The sequence below is a fragment of the Macrosteles quadrilineatus genome, unplaced genomic scaffold (assembly GCF_028750875.1).
Source record: "Macrosteles quadrilineatus isolate MER2022 unplaced genomic scaffold, UCM_ALF_1.0 Scaffold_6__1_contigs__length_79288215, whole genome shotgun sequence".
NCBI lineage: Eukaryota > Metazoa > Arthropoda > Insecta > Hemiptera > Cicadellidae > Macrosteles > Macrosteles quadrilineatus.
Window position 1 is genome coordinate 277,794 of NW_026542599.1, and position 21,964 is coordinate 299,757.

The following is a 21,964-nucleotide window of genomic DNA, read 5'->3' on the forward strand; positions in this document are numbered from 1 at the left end:
AGTTTATTTTGTCTTCATTTAACAATGTATAGTTCTTTCTACCCTTGCCAGAAATAAGGAATTATTTACTCCGATTATCCTATCCTATAATCTAAAACATCGTGTACAGGCAAACTTTTATTTTCTTCCGAGGATTTTATGAGTATGGGGTATTTGGCCACGAGAAATCAATTGGAGTTGGTCACAATGCTGGGATAAGTCCGGTTTCCGTCCTACAGCCCTTGAAATTGCCCATGTTATCAGCAACACCTTTTTGTAGCTGCAGTTAACAAAAACAGCTGTTACAGGTTATTTTATTGTCATTGATTTGATGTGTAAACCAAAATGGCTGCATTGGTTAGTGACTAAACATTTTAAAGAATAGTTGTATTTAGTAAGTTAATTAGGTACATATTAATGTTTAATGTTTTCAAGGTTAATTTTCAAGATTAAAAATTAAACACGTAAGACCTCCAAAGAGCAAATATTTACATAATCTGCAAGGGAGAGAAGCTACAATCGATCGTTGAGAAACATATTTTACCACTTCGTTTAACACCGAAACCAGACCCAACCAGCTTGCACATCTCATGTCTCAGAACCTCGGCCAAGTGGCATATCAAATAATGAAAGTGGGGAAATAATTTGAGATCTTATGGCCGAGCAATATGATCAACAGGCTCATTAATTTGAGCAGGAGGGTCGACGAATCGCAGCTATACGTTTGGAAGAACAAAAGTGTGGTGATGTCTGAAATTCCTCAAACCTATAAAGTCGCCATCGTGGCGGATGAGAGATATGCACCCACGTTGAAAGTGGACATTAGAAAATTTGAAATATGATGCTATCCTTGCTACACTTAATGCTGGGCAATGAGAGGGTTTGCAAAAGTGTTGATTCAATAACTTATTTAGTAAATGTTCTATTGAATCCGAGCAAATCTCGGTTTCCCAGTCCTAATAAATAAAAATAACGAAACTCACAATACTTCTGCTAATTAGACTAATTGATACCTGATTATAAATCTACCTGAATAAAATGATTGGGCAGAAATTAGTAGTTATTATATTTTAAATAGTTTTGTCTCTTAAAACATCTACCTAGTTTTTGCTGACAAACATATATTAAACATTTACAAGTCTTTATTAACTCCAAATAAAATGTTGTTTTGTATTTGGGCAGAGCTCCCAATAAAAACAGCTAGATATCCCTGTAGCTAAAAGGAAAATAATAACTGATATTGTGTCCAGTAAGTAGACACCTTGGTCAAAACAAATAGAAAATCAAGTATGACTTTTAATTTTTTTTACACTTTGTTAACAAATCGGATATATGCCATTTTAACTAAAGAATTTATATGCTATCATGTGATCCATAAAACCATTTTGTGGAGTTTTGATTATTTACTTGAAGGCTTGAAGGATACCCTGTATAAGGTTTAATAGGGTAAAAATTAAACAAAACACAAGTTAAAACTAAAGGTAAAACTTTATAACACATAAGAATACAAATATCATGGTTGGCAATAAATAAAATATCTTACATCGTTTTGTCATATAAAATGTTAAAATTAGTCATATACATTAATATACAATTCAAAACAGCGCTGAAGTGTTTTCCGTCTGCACCCACTGAGAGGATATTCACTTCAAACGCTGTCGTGATAAACTAACGTAAATCTTTGGTTTGTGTACTAAATTTAATTTTAAAACTTGAGAATCATTTTGATAAAATAACACCGAGATACTTGTTGAGGCACTGAATTGTTTTCACAGATATTTTCAGTCTGTGTCGGTTTCGTTTCGAAGTTCGACTGGGAGTGGCCTGCCTGGTGATACAAGGGTCTGAAAAAAATTTAAAATTATGTTAGCTAAACTACCTTGGTAAATAAAAATATTTTGAAAACAGCACAAAACTATGTAATATGAATGCTAGAGTGGACTATTTCCCATCCAAATAAACCTGCAATCAGGGCCGATTTACCGAATAGCATAGTTGGGAAAGTTAGTAAAAAATTGTAACTAGTTAGAAGTTATAAGTTAGTCCCGTAAAAAGTAACTGATAGAAGTTATAAGTTAGTTAGTTTTAAAAGTAACTGATAGAAGTTATTAGTTAGTTGAAAAACTAACTGATAGAAAATAAAGTTAGTTTTAGTAGAAATTAGTTGTTTACTGGGCAGTTGTTTTAAAGTATTTTTTAATGTGACATCTTGGTTACTAATATATACTATAATATGAGTAAAGATTGTGCAAGATATGATTTAAAAAATGGCTCCTACGATTTCCGCCAATTTCAATGCTATTGAAAATTGCTTGTGTATAATACATTTGCATTGTATGATGTCTTGCTAACCAAAGGGATAATTACGACTGTTCAAAAACATTAAGTGTTTTACTGCAAAACAATATACACTGACATTGAACTAAAAATCTAAAGGAAAGGCCAAGGAGATTTGTATTTTTCGACGATGCACCGCACGAATTGATGCGTTATTACACCATCCCGTAATTATAGTTGCAACGTTCCACGATCCCAGTGACTTAATGCAATAACGGTCGTCAGATAACAGATGTTATGTATCATGAGTTTTATATTGATTGAAGCTTATTGTGGACATTTTATAGATTGATCGTCCAAATTAAAAAGTTTTGTAGACTAAATTGAGGATAAGTGGATGTCTAACAAAAACGAATTGACTTTACTACTTAATTAATCGTAGTAAGACTGAAAATATTTATAGGCTTATAAGCTCTATTTTTTACCTCTTGAACAAATCAAACACCTCGAGCAAGATCTGTCCCCTGGTACTTGTGTTTTAATCAAACATTGTCACATTTATTTACATTACTACAACATAAACAAATGACATAAAACTTGTCAGATAATGAACATCAACTAAGACAATGTTTTGACACTTGAGATGAAATATCAATCACCAAACAAACATTTCCCCTTCCCACCCATCAGTGGTTGGGGTGTTGATAATGGCCGTCACTACCCTTCCACAGGCCCACTGCATTCCAAAGCAACTGGACTTTGACTTTCTCTTTCCCCATACCCCCGCGTTGTTTGTCTACAAGGGCACTGACCTCTCACGGCCGCACGCAACCCTCACTGATCACGTGAAATAAATAACCAGTATTTGAGATGCTTCCGCATAATTGGGAAAGTTAGTTGAAAATTCTAACTAGTTAGAAGTTATTAGTTAGTCCGTAAAAAGTAACTGATAGAAGTTATTAGTTAGTTAATTTTAAAACAAACGAATAAAATAGAAGTTAGCCAAAAAAACTAATGAATAGTGCTATTCGATAGAATTTCTATTCGTTATTCCTAAGTATGCCGAATAGGCACGGTAGGCACGTGCCTAGGGCGCGAGGAAATTGGTTTTTTTTTGGGGGCGCCAACAAATTGGAAAAATAAAAAAGTTGTGGTTGTATTTGCATGCGATCGCGGTAAACTTCTGATGATCTCTCGCGGCCGTGTAGACATCGTAATCGTCTCCCGTTATTGCGGCAAAATTCTGACTATTTTCTGCGGTCGTGTCGAAATAATTATCATCTTCCATGAACGCGGCAATGTATGAACATATTCCGCGGTCGTGAGGAGATTATCATCGTCTACCGTGAATGAGGCAACATTCTTATCTTTTACCGTGGTCGTGTAGACATTATTATCGCCTTGCGCGATCGTGGGCAAATTCTGATCAACACTCGCGGCCGTAAAGACATCATTATGTTGTCACCCGCGGTCATTTAGACATAGTAATCGCCTCCCGCGATTTCAGCAAAATAGTATAAATCTCCCACGCTCTTTTGGAGATCATTACCGTCTTCCGTAAATGAGGCAAAATTTTGATATTTTCCTGCGATCGAGTGGACGGACATTACATATTCTTGCGCGATCGCAATAAAATTCTGATCACCCCTCACGGCCGTGAAGACATCTTTATATCGTTCCCAGTGATCGTTTGAACATAGTAATCGCCTCCCTTGATTGGGGGAAAATGGTAATCATCTCCCGCAACCATGAGGAGATCATCGTCTTCCGTCAATAGAAAAATTCTGATTTTTTTGCCGTGGTCATGTGGACATTATCATCATCTTGCACGATCGTGGCATAATTCTGACATCCCTCTCGTAGGCCTATTGTTGTTGTATCTCCCGCAGTCCTGTAACCATCCTAATCGTCTTCAGCGGTCGTGAAAACATCGTAATCGCCTCCCGCGATTGCGGCAAAATATTAATCATTTCCCGCAGTCGTGTGGAGATTATTATCGTCTTCCGCGATCGTGGCCAAATTCTTGCTGTTTCCCGCGGTCGCGTGGGCATTATCATGGTTTTCCGTGATCGCGGCAATATTCTGATCATCCCTCGTGACTTTGATATCATCATGGTGGTCTGTTGTCATGCGCGATGACGGAAAAATGAAAATTCCAGGTAGAAATATAAATTTAATGCATAATTCCCGGTTTAAAACTCACTCATAATTCACGGATTTCCCAGTTTTCCCCGATTTGTGGACACCCTGTAAAGGAGCGCTACTATTAGTTGTGCCTAGGGCGCCTAACAGGGTCAAAAACGGGACTGCCTGCAATCCTTAAACCAACGGGGCGAGTTTACAGGCTTATTTACACGAAGCTAGTAAAATAGCTCAGTGTGAACGACGTACTCGCTCAAAAGGTGCTTGTAAAAAAGCTGTGGGAAAAGTTGACTCTGCGGCTACTTTACACGACAACTTGCCATCTTTTGAGGGAGTAGGCATGTAAAGTAGCCCAATGTGAACACAGTTGCTTTTGCTTGTGCGCATTTTATTCAAAGATGTCAGAGGATTTGGTTCAAGTCAGCTACTGAGCGAGTGGAAAAAGCATCATGTGAATGACTACAAGCGCACTCACCCGACGTCTTTCTACATGTTGGCGAGTGGACAAGCTCACTCGCCAACTCGCCGGCTTCTTACATGCTAGTAAGTAGCTTGTAAACTCGCCCCGTGTGAACGAGGCTTACAAAGTGACTTAAAAACCTAGGCAACTTGTGCTCTTAGTTACATACTTCACATCAAAAAAGAATTCAAGACAGTTGAAAGCAACTTAAACACTTTTTTAGTATAAGTTGTTTGCGGGTCGGTCTCTTTTCCATTCAGTTAAGCATGCTATCCCAAAAAAATCCCTATATAAAAGCAATAAAGGTATAATAAAGCCCATAAAAAAGTCATGTTTTAGAACCAATTAATTATCTTATGAAATTTGTTGCTCACTAGGAAAAAGTTTCATGTGTAAAATAATAAATGGGTGACTTACGAGGTTGTCGGTTTAGTCTTTCTTTTTAGCGTCGGCCTTCTCCTCTTTGGCTCCGCCACGGCCGAGCACCTTGGCCAGTGAATCCCAGATGCCACCCATGAACAGAGCGCAGAAGAGGTTTTCGAACGGCACAAACGGATCATGGATCCCCAGTAGTATGGAGGATAACTGCAACAAATCATAGAGCAAGAAGAATAAACACTGCTGAATGAATGAGGCAGTTCAAACTTCCTGTTCAACATGGTCGTATCGTTCAGATTTTTATGTCTTCTTCGTTTTTAAGTAAGTATTTGGTTAATGATGTATCTGTTTTGTGTGTGCTTCTTTTTAAACTTTGTTCTTGTTAACAACTTTTAGGTGAAGTGATGTTAAATCTATTCCTTGTATGAAGATGGTTGAATTGAACCAAAAGCACTAAAGTTGAACCAAATTTGTCATCAAACTAAGGTTCTACTTTATGTGTAAATAATAATCAGCCACCCAATAAGCATTTTAAAACAAGTAGGCAAGCAAGTAGTTAATTATGCTAGTGAAGTGGGAGGATTACCTTAAAGTAAACGAAGAAGATAACGATACCGAAGTACACGAGGGCGTGAGGCGCAGAGATAAAGTCTGTTTTCTTGTCCAACACAAAGATTATGGACGCTACAATACAGGCCTTAGTGGGGCTGGAACAAACAACAATAACAGAAATATCATGGATATTTAATATGTGAAGCAATGCTCTCAAAAACACTAATCAGTGATAGAACACTACTGTTGACCATAATATAACAGGTTTCATGTGGTGTCAACCCTTTTTAAAAAGGTGACCATCTGTCACGTTCACTGTGCTGGTCTCAACAAAAACATCGGTAACCTACTGTCGCAGCTAAAACGTAGAGCATCAATAGAAAAACACCAATGTTTTGAAAGCACCGGCTATCATTGCTCATCCCTACTGCCAAGTATAAAAGACTTGGAAATAGGTTATAATTTTGAAAGATTTTGGTTTTCAGGATTTTAATTGTTTTACTTACAAGCTTGGTTGCATGAACTCCATTGCTGTAGGAGTCCAAACTCCACGAATGAGCCTTTCGATGAGTTTTGTAAAACCAGCCCCGTTGCCTGAAAAAATCACACATAATAACAATTTAGGTACGGTACATAAAATTTGGTAAAAATAAATAAGGACAATGGCCATAACAAGCAGAATGTAAAACCATTGAATCACATATCTTAGTTGCTTTCTTGATAGTTTTCTCAAAATTCATTGAAGGAACAAAGTGTTTGACTACAATTGCTCAATATATTTTGTTTAGCTTTTTAAATTAATACTCTTTTTACTTCATTTTAAATGTTATTTTAAGATAAACAAAAGTACATAGGAAGGTTGTACTGAAGATTTTTTACAACTGAATGATTTTAGGTAGGCTGAAGATATACGATACAGGCTAGTCTATAAAATATTATTAAGTTGCACAATGCACCACGTAAATATGTTAGGGTACAACTACTTAATAAAGTTTCAAATGTTCTGGTTGAATATATACAGGGTGTTTTTAAAAGAATGCCGGGATTTTAAATAATGATTGATTGAGTACTGTTCAAGGTAACTAAATACTTTATACATCAAATTGAAGTTAAAACAACTAAGTTTTGTTTCCCGTGTAGCAAGGGAGGAAATTTTGACCTTGGCATGCGCAAAACAGGTGCGCGGTGGTAGGCCACTATTGTGACTCATACGCTTGACGCCAGTCGCCAGTATGACGTTTACGGCGCAACAGAAGGCACAGATTGTAATCTGTGGTTCGCAGAGTTTATATCATTTACTAAATGAAAATATATTTAAATCTACTTGATGATAAAGAAACTTGAAGCTGGTTTAATGAGTTTTGTAGCACCGTAGTGTTTTGAAAAGACATTCACCTGGCCGGCTAAAAAAAGCAATGCCATAGTCGAAGAAATCCGACAATTCTGCATCAGAAGCCCAAAAAATCGATTGCCTGACAAAGTCTTCAGTCGAACAAAGCTAAATTGGTCACTCTATGATGTTTTCTGTAAAAGATAGAGTCTTTGTGCCTAAAAGGATTCGTTTAAGACATCAGATAAACCTGCCGATCACCCTAATCGTACAGACTTTGCCAGTTTTACGCTCATATAAGATTGATGAAAATCTGAATGTTATTAAATCATTCCAAATTGTATCAAAGAATGAGGAAAAAACTTTGTTCTTTTTCCTTCAATTTGACGTTTAAATCGTTTAATTATCTTGAATAGTCCCCGAGCAACGATCGTTTAAAATCCCGGCATTCTTTTAAAAACACCCTGTATTTAACAGAGTTTCCAAATTGTATCTCCTAAACTCAAAAGTAACTGGATTTTAAGGTAATTCTTTAAAGTGATCAACGGCAATAATCCATATGCACCTTACTTTACTCTATCAAGAAAGTGTTCCAGCACTGTGTGTATTCGTCCTGAGGATGAGTCATCATGAATTTTAAAACAGCAAAATAAAAAAATGCTAAATAATAAAAAGCTATATGAATATATTAATCAAAGATGTACCTTTCAATGTTCCAATGAGGATCATGATTATGTAAGCGTTTGGGTACAGCTTGGCTGCGTGTGTTACTCCGTCGTAAACTTTTTTACACCTGAAAAATACATAAATGACACTTCAGAAATGCAATATGACTTGAACAATATACAAGATTTAAACCAGACAAAAAATCCTTAAATCTCAAGTTAATTATGCATACCGATACTACCATACAAATACTGTATAGTATCTATTGAAACTAATATTTAAAAAATTTCAAATAATGTAACTAGTTGGTAAGAATTCTGTTAATTCTTTTAGTCAAGTATAAAGTTATCAAATTTAAAACAACTGTGTTATTAGTCAATTGGGAATAAATGGAATAAAGAGAAAGTATTAACAGAGAATTTTTACTTTTAAGTCTAAACATGTGTTTTATCAGCTTTGTCTAAAAATATGTAACACCCACCTGTAAATTTCTTTCATTGCAGAAAATGCAAGTTTTAGAGGTAAAAACTTTGCTGCTTTGTAGCCAATGTCGAAAGGCGTGTAAAACACCACATACCTAGAAAAATTTAAAATTGTAATTATAATTTTGTTTAATTAGCAGGTATACTATTAATATACAGGGTGTATATAAAGACCCACACGGGATTAATATTTTCTAAACGACAACAGATAAATCAATAAGATTCGATACATCAACACCACACCTAAAAATCTACTTTTTCAAAGAACTATCAATTTTCTGTCATATCATGGGAACGTCCCGCAAGGAGTCAGAAGGAAATCTTAAATAGAAGCATAGGTTGGCATGTACATCAAATTAAAGGTCTTTACTAGCAGAATATAAACAACTGCGAAGATAAACATGTAATAAAAGTAAAATACTACAACTCTACCATGTTTGATATCACAAACAAGCTTGATTACAAGGTGACACTTTAAAAATAACTATAACTAGGATGGATACTAGGATTAATTAATAATAATAATACCTAATAAAACGTAAACATCAGCAACAAAACCTGGGTTAATTGATTGTTCTCTTACAAATAACATTGAAATTGCTAATAGCACGGATGATCAAAACAACAGATATCATTGGCTTAGAACAAGAATTAACTGAAGTTAGCATACATGAATATAAGATGAGTAAGCTAATGAAGTAAAAAAACATAGGTTTGAAAAAAAATTTTACCAACCAGACAACAGTGGCGACCATGAGTTGTTGTGTGTTTTTCAAAGGCGCAAGAATGGGTTCACCGAGCAATCCATTGCACAACATTCCCCCAGCGAACACCACCAGCATCGTGGACAGCCAGCATGATAACGGGTGTTTGCGGGAAAACTGCTGTGCTCCTGAAACAAACAAAATGAATGGGTACCGTAAAAACACACTTGTGCAAAATTGGCATTTGTAATATATACAAAACTAACAAATATAACGATGGTGTCTGTATGTATCAAACCACTGGGCGAACAACTTTCAACTTGTTTGGTTACAAACTATGAACAAAACTGTGTGTGCCATAACAATATCTACAGTTTAAACCAAATTGATTTATACAAGGAGGAGGATTTACTGTAGTTGAATAAGAAAAATATAACATTGTGCTGCGATCCTGTAGTGAAACATTGCAATTGAAACTGAACTTTAAACTTTATTATTGATTAGAGGGGTTTTATAAATGACTAGCTGTTGTACCCGTGCTTTGCAACGATCTTGGACACAAAATTCTAAAAAGTTAATAGTTCTGCACCCTGTCGGTAAACCTTATAACTTTTGAATGCTACTTAATATCATAGAACCAACTTGTGTAGTTGAAACAGCTGACAAAATTCGTTTATTCCTTTTAAATATGATTACTCATAAGGTTAACATGGGAAACTCCAGAGCCACTGGGGCGGAGCCCGAAAGGACTTTTGAGATAAGAATGCGTCTATATGTTAATCGGGAACGTGAGCTATCATCACACAAAATTTCAGCCCAATCCAACCAGTATTTTTCGTGTTTATTTGTCACAAACATACGTACATCCAAACTTTCTCATTTATAATATTAGTAGGATATACAGTATACTGTATATATATTAAGTAGGAAGTAGGATAAGCATATCAACTAACCCATGTAAGACTTATGGTATTTATTGACACATTTAAATTTAGATGTTTTGGTTTCAACACCTTAAGCCACGGTTACACCATGTAAACATATGTATACAACTTCCTTGTGGGAAATAACATATGGTTTATTGAAACCATCTTTCCTCCCTCTAAAAAATACCAACGGTGTGGACAAGACTAAAAAACAACAATTCCTGTTACAACACTGAAAAACTGTTGAAAATTCTAAATCACTAGTGTTCTTTGAATTGTTGTAAACTTTTTTTTTTAAACTTCTAAATTCTGTGGAAATGTTGCTTTAGGAAATAAATGTCTTATGGAAAAACTGAGACATGTATGGTTATGTTTTGCCATTGGCACCTTTCCTAATAGCAGCTACAAGAGAGTTCTTATCTACTTTTATCTATTATCTAAAGGTATAATCCAATATATTTTGCAGCAGTATTTTTACTTTTTGCAAAATAATAAATATATAAACTTTACGTATAAGTGCAATTTAACAAGAATCTGAAGCACTGTATAAAAATAATGATCTAAAAAAGAAGTTGCTGTCAGTCAATCACCTGTCCAGCAAATTTGTTTGGAGGGATGATTGTAAATAAATAAATGAAATAAATAAACAAATAAAAAGAATCTCTAAGGGAATCATCTCATGAGTGTTCAGAGAGCTTCTACGAGATATAAACGAGATGAAAATGAAGATGCAGAATCCCTTAAACTAAAAATAAGAGACCCTAGAAAACCGTCACCTCAGTCTATTATCCCCAATAGCCCTTTAGGTTTGGAAATTCTTCTTGACCTAGACAAACTCTTTATCCACCACGAATCCGAGTCATTTGAAGCTGGAATGATTGGATTTGAGACTCGAAATAAGTATGAAATCTTCAACAACCAGGAGCAGAAAGTGTTCATCGCTCGAGAGTACTCAAACTGCTGCACCCAAAACTGCTGCCGACAGATCCGACCATTTGTAATATCTATCACAGACACTTCTGGAATCGAAGTTATCCGCTTTCAGCGCTCACTAGCTTGTGATATGTGCTGCTTCCCTTGGTGTTTACAGAAATTGCAGGTTTACGCTCCACCAGGATATCTAGCGGGAACCGTGGTTCAACAATGGTCTCTTTGGAAGCCGCATTTCGTCATAAGGAATTCTGTTGGGGAAACTGTGATGCTCATCAAAGGTCCTATCTGTACAATAGGATGCTGCAGACGACATGTCACGTTCACTGTGCTGGACAGAGATGGGATGACAGAAGTAGGGGAAGTCACCAAAGAGAGGGATGGTAATCTGAGGGAAATTTTCATTGACTCAGATTTTACTGGAATTTATTTCCCAGTGGATTTGGACGTAAGAATGAAAGCCGTAATGTTAGGAGCTTGTTTCCTCATAGATTTTGTGTATTTTGAAAACGCCCCAGGTATGATGATGCATTAAATAGGAATGACTCCTCATTCGTGTTGTTACAATATTTAATTTTTCTTTAAAGGAAGTAGTATAGTTTACTTTTAATAATTTTTTGTTTCTAGCTTGATGCCAGTTGTGGTCCTAAGAAGGGGACCAAGGTGTCATTTGATGGGGTTTTAATTTGAGTCACCAATCACTAAATTCCAAAAGAAGTTGAGGGAGTTTCTATTGGCTAACCCACTTTACTCAATCCATGAGTTTTTTGAACTTACTGAAAACCTGTAGGCTATGTTTTTTTTGTTTTTTATTAGTTCTGCAAGTAATGGTTTTTTTTCTTTTCTATGCATGGAGTGTTGAACAAACAAATTATGTAATTGTTGCAATTTTTTGTACTCTTACTTTAGTATTAGTTTATTTGACTTTTTCCATACGTATGTGTCATGTTCACGGAAATAAAGCATTTCATTTGAAAAATAATTATATTGTAAAATCTAGAAATTTTCTATCCAAATCTTAAAAAAATTGAATACCTGATCTCGAATATAAACTAAATTTTCTAAAAAATTTACTGTATCATATTATTTAAATTAATTATAGAACTAATTATTTTATTTTTGAATTCACTTGCCAGTATAGCAATAACTTTTTTGATCATCTCCAGCGATCGTGGCAACATTTTGTCATTGGCAATCGCAGCAACAATGTGATATTCATAATCGTAATTTCAGTCCAAAAATTGTATTTTGTTAAACGTCCCTGAAAAATGACAGTGTATTTTGGACTTGAAATACTTAGAGTTTATTCCGTTTGATAAACGGTGATAGTAACTATATAGGAACAAAGTGGTAATAGGGGTCGAGCGCAGGGCTTCAGTCCTGAGGTCTCGGGTTCAAATCCCACCAATCACTTTTTCACTTTTAGCTATCATTTACACCAGACTTGATCTAAAGTATGCCTAGGCCTAGTGTTCAAAACAATTCTGGGCTAAAGCCTAACCTCCTCGTGAAGGTAGACCATAAAATAGGGGGAGTGCATGATTGGATTTAGAACACAAAGGGTTAATCTGGCTTAGTCTAAGTGAGGTCTCACACAGGGAGTGTAGTAAGACTCCCGCCGTGATTATTTTTAACTCGCTCACCCGGGGAAGACTGATTTGAACGCTCCAGCCAGCTTTACTATCTCAACAACATAGCTTTTGTAGGCTTTTGTTTAGTGGGTATCAGATAATTCCTTTTACAATGTCGTAAAGACTTGTGAGTTTACAAGTGAAAAAATGTTGTCTAGAGTTGACTTCAGGAAACGTGTTTATCTTTCAGTATTTATATGCAAAAACATGATTTTTTCACCCCTTTTAGCGTTTAAGACCTCCATGTGTTATAACTCTCTCCACAAAACAAAAGTGGATAAACCCTATTGTTGTTACTGTTAAGTGACTAAAATGCAAAGTAAAACTGTCAAACTATAAATAGGCCCTACAATTAGTATAAATTAAAAGGTAGTTATAGTTAGCTTTTTATTTGTAGGCCTAAGTTATTGCTAAAGAACGTTGAGTGTTAAATTAGTAGAAACCCCATTTATTTAAGATATTGATTTTATATATCACGATATCACTAAAGAGGTCCTTTATGAAGCAAATTGTAAATGTTTTTAATCGAACATTCAATGAGGAATTCCTTGCATGCGTGATTGATTCCACAACTAATCGGTGGAAAACCCATGGTTACCTACCGTTGCTATAGTAACTGGAATTAAATAGTAAAATCCATAGATATAAAATGATAAAACCAGCGAGGAGACATGCGATTCTGACATGACAAATTAAATGTTTACTGTACTATATATAATGAGAAATATATTCTCCCTTATTAATCTCAATATCTTTGCTAACATATAACATAGGCCTATCTGCCGAACATATAAATAAAACAACATTTTGTAAGATTGAAAGTGATGATTGTATTATTGTTGTATCAATGTTAATCTCAGTCACTACCTATTTAGTTCTTTGTACCTATGTATTTTTATTTAATATTTACAAGTTACTTTCGTCTGATTATAATTAATGGTTTACTCTTACTACAAATCATTTGTCATCATAATTGTTTATTTGTTTATGTGTATGTCTATATCACCGTTGCACCACTGTTATTCGCTTTCGATCATTAAGATAAACCAAAATAGCAATATATATTTAGACACACTTCTGATTACGGCATAATTTCAGTTACAAATTGTTGCGTAGCATAGCACATCTATTTTGGGTAAAACATTTATAGATCTTATGTGTATATGCCTACTGTATTGGAAAATAGCGTTGCCATGGGAATTGTGAAATCAATTTTATTGAATAACGTTAAAGTGGAAGCAGAGCAACTACTGAACCGACTGATAAGCCGAAATATTAACGCGAATGTAGATCGTGAACCCGAGACCCAACAAAACATGGGTTTTATGGTTTTATCATAGACAAAAAGAATTGAATATAGACTGTCAGCCGTGCTTCGGTTACCATGGTGACCACAGGTTCTGGCGCACACCGCTGGGAGCGTACGCCGTAACTACGTGGCGCTCCCAGCTGTGTGCGCCAGAAGCTATGATAACCGCAGCACAGCTGACGGTCTATATTTAATTCTTTTTGTCTATGGTTTTATACACGAATATAAACTGTATGGATCATAAAAATTTTGGTCACTGCCCCAAATGTCTAGCCTATAATAATTAATTGTTGCCGTATGCCGTAACATCTGTTTTTGACGTTTTTGACAGTTCCGTGAAAACTTGTTTACTTTCGGGTCAGTGACGTCATTTGTTTATGTTTATCTATACCGTTTCTGTTCTAATATTCGTAGGTTTATATCCTTTGCCAAACATTTTAACATTGTAATGGATGTAACAATTCTAAATTGCAATCAGCTGTGGATACTTAAATTTCATAGCATTGACCTTAAGAACACAAGCAAGAACAGCTGTTTAATTTGATTTCACGTCACAAATGGACTAGAACGGAAAAATTGTATTATTAATTAAGGTTTCTGTATTATTACAAATCCGCTTTTTGAAAATGTTTATTATTTAAATAAACATAAAACAATTAATTGCTTTCAATTAAATATTGTTGGTAAGTTATTTAATCAGAATCAGAATGTTTTATTGCCATAATAATACATAAATGTGCAGGGCAAAAGTCACTAAAACTAAACAAGTAAAATTAAATATAAGTTTATATTAAGTGTGCAGAATATGAATGCAATATGGTAGAATGGAATGCCATGAGTTTATTCTTGTATTTGATATTAATTGGTTTCCCTGTGCTAAATCCTATGTTATTTACAATATTTAGAATAATTAGTTAGCAAAAATATAAAATAAGAAGTGAAGTTAAGCTTTTGCTACATCAATAGACGGGTTCTGGGTTCAAAGGTTATGTTCAGCAATAAACAGCAGTCAGACATGTTATTTTCAGTCACGCCCAGGTCGCGTAAACAAACAAAGCCGACGTCGAAATGTTAGCGATCATAACCATATGTTGCCATTGTTGATGCAGATACTAAACTCGACTATGTTGTGGCATTGGAGTTTGCCGTGCAAGTATACTTTTCTCGTCGAAGATGTGGCATTTTTTGCGCCGATTTTGATTAATTTGTACTTGCACTACTTTATTTGCCGTACTTTTTGATCAACTGAAGACTTAAGGTTTGTAGAAAAGGCTTGTTGTTGTTGTTTACTAACTGTCCACTGTTGTTATTTCGTCTTATTTCACCTACCAAACGTTTGTTTTTTTTATAATTTTAATTATAGGCCTAACCATGATAAAATGGTTATATAAAAATATTTATCAACTATTGGCTGTTCCGTGGTATTTTGACCTAAAACAGTAAAATCTATAATTTTAAAAGGAAGAAACTATTTCGTGAACAATAGAGGGTTCATACAGATCCAACCAACCTAACCCACATGTTAAATGCTTCAAATTAATATGAAATGATTTTTTTTTTATTTGGTTACATGGAAAAACATGCATTGCAACCAATGTAAATAAAGTAGCTTATCGTACAAAGCAAACCATATAAAGCTAACGATTTTCGTACAAAAACCATGCTTTATACTCTACAACAGGGTGCGGTAGCATTTTTAGCATTTTGCTATACACAACTTAAAAATTCTACATTGTTTTTTCAGGCTATTATTTATGTTGCCTGTTTGTGATGTTTATGTTCTAACATGTAATATTGCTGCCAAATTTTCGAAAAATGCTTAAAGAATACTATTTTTGCTTCAGTTGTATGAAAGTTTGTAGCATTTTTGCTAAAACAAATTTAATATCAGCCTACCCTTTATTTTTCTCTAGCTTTTTTTGTTTGCTCTACAAACTAACAAAATTTTTCTGCAAACAAATCATTAATCTATTTATTATTGTCCAACTCAACCTGTACTATTAAAAATTAATAGTAATGGTTACTCTTTATTCTGATGATTTTAGGTATCAAACTAGACTACATTTCTACAATAAAAGTGACTGGTGCAATGAAGCAACTTGGTCTGATGTCCATAAAAAGAAATCGATCAAAGCAGACAAGCGGACTGGTAATCCTTGCTCTTGTTAACTAAATACTTCAACGTTACGAGCAGTTAACGACCGATGTAAGTGCATCAACGACAAAAATCCATAAAAAACGTTTTAAAAAGTCATACAAGTTCAGGGCCGGATCTAGGAACCGCGAAACCCCGCAATGCGGGGGGGCCCAAAGAGGTCGTAAAAATTAAAATTATTTTAATGCATATAAACATAATTGAATAGGACGGCAAGTTTAGTTTTTACAGACAAATAAATAAATATTGTCAACATCAAAACTAAAGTTAGAATTATTAAGTAAATTTAGACTTGTGATTTTACTCGTCGACAACTCGGGACCTTGCCCTAGCTACAGTTCAATCTCGCCACTTTCAGTCAGTCCATACTCAGTCAGGTCAGCTCAGTCCAGTCAGCACGTCAGCTGCATAGCGAGCTTCACAGATCCACTACAGCCCGATCGGACCGAGCGACGTGGACGACGAAGTGTCAACTAGCACTAGCACTCACTCTCACATCAGTTGAGCAAGTCATAAGTCTGTCGTGGTACAGGAGGGACTTACTTGTACCTCAGAGTAAATAAAACAAAATTTTGTTTTATTTACTCTGAGCTTGTACTAATCTTTGTAGCGTTATCTAATTACCTAATTCGAAGGCGTTTGGGACTCCGTCCAAACAGTAGTTTAAACTATTGCCACGACAAGCGCTGGGTGCAGAGAGCGATCTCAATTTTCTCAATCTGTCAACGCAATTATTTAGAGATCAGTCAAAATAGTGAATACTACTGTAGTTTTGTGAGGTTATGTTTATCGTGCCGTGCCGCCGGTATTCTATAGTTGTTAAATTAAATAATTAATTAATATACATAGTTGTACCTGTACCTCTGTTTCTTTTCGTTATAAGTGTAGTTTTAAAAGTGCGAATTAATGAACAATGAATTAGGTAAAAAACATTTCTACGAAGTATGCCAGTGGTGAGGTTGTAAGTTTTGAACAGAGAGTTGAGTTAAAGCTGCTAGCTAGGCCCGCCAAAACCTGATTTAGTTTATAACCCAATCTCAAAAGTCATGCAAGAGTAGAAAAGGATTTTCTAGAAATTAGATTAAAACTAAAAATTAAAACTAGGTTTAAAAAGTGCAAGTTAAATTATGAAATAGAAACTACAATAGAGGATTAGTTGTTATGTTTTGCAATAGCTATTCATATTTTAATATAGGCCTAGTTCTATTAGGATAATAAATCTGATCTTTTAAATAAATTGGTAAAAACTATTTTAAAAATATACTTTACTCTACTCTACTTATGTCTACTTGCTCGTGACAAACGACAGGTGAAATGGGAGTTTTTGGACTATTATTGGACACAGCTTTAGGCGTTAAAAATTGCTTTAGAAAGTCACCAAACGGCTATAAAAATGTGAAATTTTTCCGGGGGAGGGCCCCCGAACCCCCCTTTTCTCTTGGGGGGTTCTCCACACCCCCCAAAACCCCCCGGAGCCCCGTACGCAGCTGTAGGGGCCCTTGGAGGACTTTTGCAGGGGGGCCCATATTTTGTAGATCCGGCCCTGTACAAGTTATTTAGTACAACCCACTTGTCACTTATGGGACCGGGACCACAGTCCCAACAGTGAAAAGGAAGAATGATCCGAGGAGCATACTAAATGACCAAATTAATTGCTCAACTGACATTTATGAATCGTGCACTTATATGGAGAAAATATAAAAAATATAGGTTTCACAATGTAGAACACATAAAAGGAAATAGTTTGATAGAGAAACGAACTGATAATCCTCTATCCACAGTAGTCAACTATACACAACTCGTTTTCTTTACATCGTTGACATTAGTTAACTACTAACAGTAGAAATATACTTAAACGTAAACTACTAAATTACGTGCATCCACGACAAAAACCCATAAAAACGTCTTAAAAATTCAAAAGTTAAAACCATCGGAAAAATAATATAAAACTACAGGTTTTACGAGAAGATACTAAATAAAATGTATAGTAAACAACACGAATACTAGAAAAATACCGGTATGGATCATAAACATAAACAAATGAAGTTGTTGGCCCGAATCCTATACTAATTGCATTGAACATATGTTTTGACAGTTCCATTTAAGCAATGTTAAATCATGTTTATTTTCGGGCCAAAAACGTAATTTGTTTAAATGTTTATGATCCATATCAGTATTTTTCTAGTAATCGTGGTAAACAATATATAATTCAACCTCTCGTCCAAGGCCACACTAAAAACATTACGGCCTGTTTTATTAGTGTGGCCTTGGCTCATCTGCAGTTATTCAAAGTCTACGAAATAATAAATTCCAAATGCAACACATTTCGACAACCCTTTCACAATTAATTATTTCTAAAATGCATCTCGAGCCAAGGTTGCAAGTTGATTACACTATGTTGATGGTAGAAGGGGTGTAGAGGGGTAATAAGTGGCTAGACTAGGCTTAGGGAGGAAGCCTTCCCCCTGCTAAACCTTTGCATGCAAATTCCTTCTTTATACGTAACACAGTGCACTTTTGTCGGGACGGACGTCACAGAACAAAACAATTAATAGTACTTTTTAAGTTAGTTTTAGCCGTGATTTTCAAATGTTTGAGAGCGCAGAAGAGAAGAATTTGGTTCTTTCATGCTACTGCAATAAGCTGCGCACCCACTATGTAGGCAACTATACTCAATTATTGTACAATTCCGTTTTATACATTTATTTTTTATTCAACCCAATCTGCTATGAAGGACATTCAATTAAAAATTTTACGAGGTGTAAACCTAAATGTAACTTATTATATTACTTTTGATTATTTCGCTGTGACCGGCTCAAACCGTTGGTTTATACGCACCGAAGGCCTTTGAACCCATGCGGACGGACAAATATGACGGGTAACTTCTTTTAAAAATTAAAATAAAATACCAAATACCTTTTAATGTCACAGGGTTAAATAGACTTTTAAATACTGCCATTGACTATTGGATAATCAAAGATACTGCATACTTAAAAAAAAATCAAAGTCGTCTTTAAGTCGAGAAAATAAACGCACGAATAAGGTGAATTGTAGTTACACAACAACTAAGTTATTAGTTTAAACTTTTTAATTTTCTACTAAACTTATTTTCGACATAATAATAATTTGTTTAAACTATAATATTTCACAATTGTTTTGTTTGGCCTTATGATAAATCGTTGTAAAGATTGTCCAACCCCGGTTTGATATTCTTTCACAATCAAGAAATTACGAAGTCGTGCCTTATTGTAACAATTAAGCCTATTCATTGCCGGCAAAAGAGGCTATTTCGGGACTTCGCTACTGCCTAAGATATTTTTGATTGATGACAAATAATATTTCTGTTGTTCCTTTGAACTTGTTAAACAAAATAAAGTTTGTTTTACATGGTTTTGCCGATCATAATCGTGACGTGTCGGTTCCCCATTGCGAAACGAGATTTGCAAATGGTGACGCATACACAATGGGCTATGTTTTCCAGTAATAAAACGCAAGCCGCATTGAAGATTTCCAGAGATTTGTATCCATGCATTACCCGAAGAATTTCAAACACTTTAAATTAGGGTATATTGATATCAACCGTTTACCGCTGAAAACAAATTTTATCACAATAAAAATTGTAAATTAAAGTCATCAATAATTAGTTATTTCGCACGAATATAAATTTATTTACATTTAGGAGTACTATGCAAATCAATTATGTAGTTTTTGAAATTAATCTATACTAGAAATTAATCGTACGACTGTCAACAGACAAAACTGTCCACTAGCGATAAACCACGTTTCGTTTCGCTCCGTCGCGCTGCGATTGTCATAGACGTCAGAAATAGTATCAAATTGAAATTTAACGCCTACGGAATAATGATGCAACCATGCAACACAATCTCATTGAGATTGGCGGGAGTTTTCAAACGCATCCTTTTATGGAAACCATAACTTATCGATTCTCTGTACTTCCAAAGCTACAGTTTGGACAAAATCTTGACAGAAAATATGAGGTGTCTTGTAATTATTGTAATTTAAATTTACAAACTAATTTACTCGAGATTATTCGAAGCAATTACGATAGTTTCGTCAAGTAGGTCAAGTGTTATGTCAACCGTAATAAGTAATATCATTGGACATAATTGATTCGCAGGGGTTATTGACATAGTTTTTTAATATTTATTTAATAAAATGGGCTGTTAAAATAATCTGTAGAGGAGATAAGAGTAAAACAAAAGCGATCTATTTTAAGAACTTCACTTACCTGGTCCCAGATCTTCTCGTACGTGGAGAGCACATAACACACTGTGGGCAATGTCAAAATAAGGGAACATTTTCAGTTTTGTGACCTGGTTGGCCAGATCTAAGAAGGCCTCGGGATCCATGGCGATTTTGTGTCAAAATCACGTGCTGTCCGAACCCCGATACCGCCCTACTTTTGTCCTTCCCTGCTTCAACGTCAACCGACTCGGCCCGACTCCGCTGCTGCGGCTTCGGTAATCGGTCGGGCTGCGGTTGAGAAGAGGAAGAAGAAATGTGATTATTCCGAGCGCGTTGCCAACGTGTGAAAAGAGAAATTCCCTTTTGACGGGTTTGTTGCTGGTTTAGATGTGTATTCAAAGTTCAAATAAAATGTTAGATATTTACTTTAACAGATCACGCAATGGAAAATCTCATCGATTAAAACAAGATGACGTATTTTCGGCTTTTTACTATCACTTGATAAAATTAATTAATTTTAAATATAATTATTAATTAATGAGGTTAATTAATTAACCTATTCACGAGTCCTCTTTGCAGAGGGGAAGACCCAAAAATAATGTTTATCGATCACATGACCTTTTTACAATAATAATGAACAACTGGAAAGTTATAGGAAAGATTTTTAGAGAATATATTGTTTTTATATCTGAACGTGTTAAATGTGTTATCTGCTGCACTCTTGATCTGCATTTTTAATCTGTGACATGGCTTAAAGATTATTACTTAATAATATATTTAACTAGTTGCAGTTACAGTACAAAAGTACAGCAGCGGCAGCAGCAGTGTAGTTACAGTTAGTTGCAGTTACAGTTGTGGGTTACAGTACAAATTACAATTAATTGCTGATTGCTGTGAATCAAACACTCAAAACCCGATAAATGGATAGTTAGTTACCGGTGCCCTTCGCACGAATTCCACATAGGAAATGATGTCAAACTCTAGTCAACGGTCAAGACATTATTTTCCCTTAATTTTCGTTTTCTAACGCTGATGGTTACTCAAACGAATAAATTCTTTCTTTTAGAATTTGTTCTTTTTTCTCAAAGGAGTATTTGATCTTTTTTATAGTAAATTTTTGTGAAAAGCACCGTTTTCCCGGAAAATCGGGGAAAGCCTTCTTAAAAAACCCTAAAAAGACCTTGGCAAAATTACTACTAATAACCTTGTTAAAGGTCGCCAAATGCTTGATAATCGGAAAACTAGTTAACCTAATAGTTGACCTAATCTAACAAAGCGTTGGGTTTGATTAGGTAAAGTTAAGTTTTTCTTATAACCTAACCAAACCTAACAACACGATGGGTTTGGTCAGGTTTTGTTAAAAAGTTAGGTTGGGTTAGATTACTAGTTTTCCTAACCTAACCAAATCAACCTCAATGCTTTTGTTAGTTTAGGTCATCATTATCAGGTTCATCAGTTTTCCGATTATCAGAAATTTGGCGGGCTTTACGCGAGGTTATTACCGTTGGATCGTAATGAAAAGATACACAGTTGAACCACGTTAAACTCATCGTGAAATTCCACACAATTTGAGAACTCACAACATGGCCTTTGTGAAAAAAGTGTTTTTCCGCGTTACAAACATTTGGCGGGATTTTTCAACGTTATTATAGTTTTTGGGTCGTAATAAAAGAATATACCAATAATTCGTCGTGAAACTCCGTATACTTTGAGTACCGGTACCCACAACATGAACTTTTTGCTGTGAAGTGTTTTTCCGCTTTTCCCGGAACTTTCATTTTGAAATCAGTGCTAAAAAACACGGACATTTAGAAGAAAAAATAATTTGTAGAGCATT

The 21,964-nt window shown here is 35.1% G+C and overlaps 1 protein-coding gene across 1 annotated transcript; it reads right to left on the minus strand.

Moving 5' to 3' along the window:
* Positions 1-1,448: 1,448 nt before the first annotated feature.
* Positions 1,449-20,398, minus strand: LOC128996470 (trimeric intracellular cation channel type 1B.1-like). The gene is made up of 8 exons (XM_054421826.1): positions 20,171-20,398; positions 9,002-9,158; positions 8,266-8,361; positions 7,823-7,911; positions 6,295-6,382; positions 5,823-5,943; positions 5,276-5,443; positions 1,449-1,823 (listed from the first exon to the last, which is right to left on the minus strand). The coding sequence occupies exons 1-7, from the start codon at positions 20,289-20,291 to the stop codon at positions 5,288-5,290; spliced, it is 828 nt and encodes a 275-aa protein (XP_054277801.1). The 5' UTR covers positions 20,292-20,398; the 3' UTR covers positions 1,449-1,823; positions 5,276-5,287.
* Between the last annotated feature and the right edge of the window lie 1,566 nt (positions 20,399-21,964).

Excerpts from the sequence above, each read along its gene's own strand:
- LOC128996470 (XM_054421826.1), bottom strand. The coding sequence starts at position 20,291 with ATGGATCCCGAGGCCTTCTTAGATCTGGCCAACCAGGTCACAAAACTG. Across the intron at positions 8,362-9,001 it reads ATGGTCGCCACTGTTGTCTG|GTATGTGGTGTTTTACACGC; the intron begins GTTGGTAAAATT and ends AAATTTTTCTAG. Across the intron at positions 7,912-8,265 it reads GCAATGAAAGAAATTTACAG|GTGTAAAAAAGTTTACGACG; the intron begins GTGGGTGTTACA and ends TGTATTTTTCAG.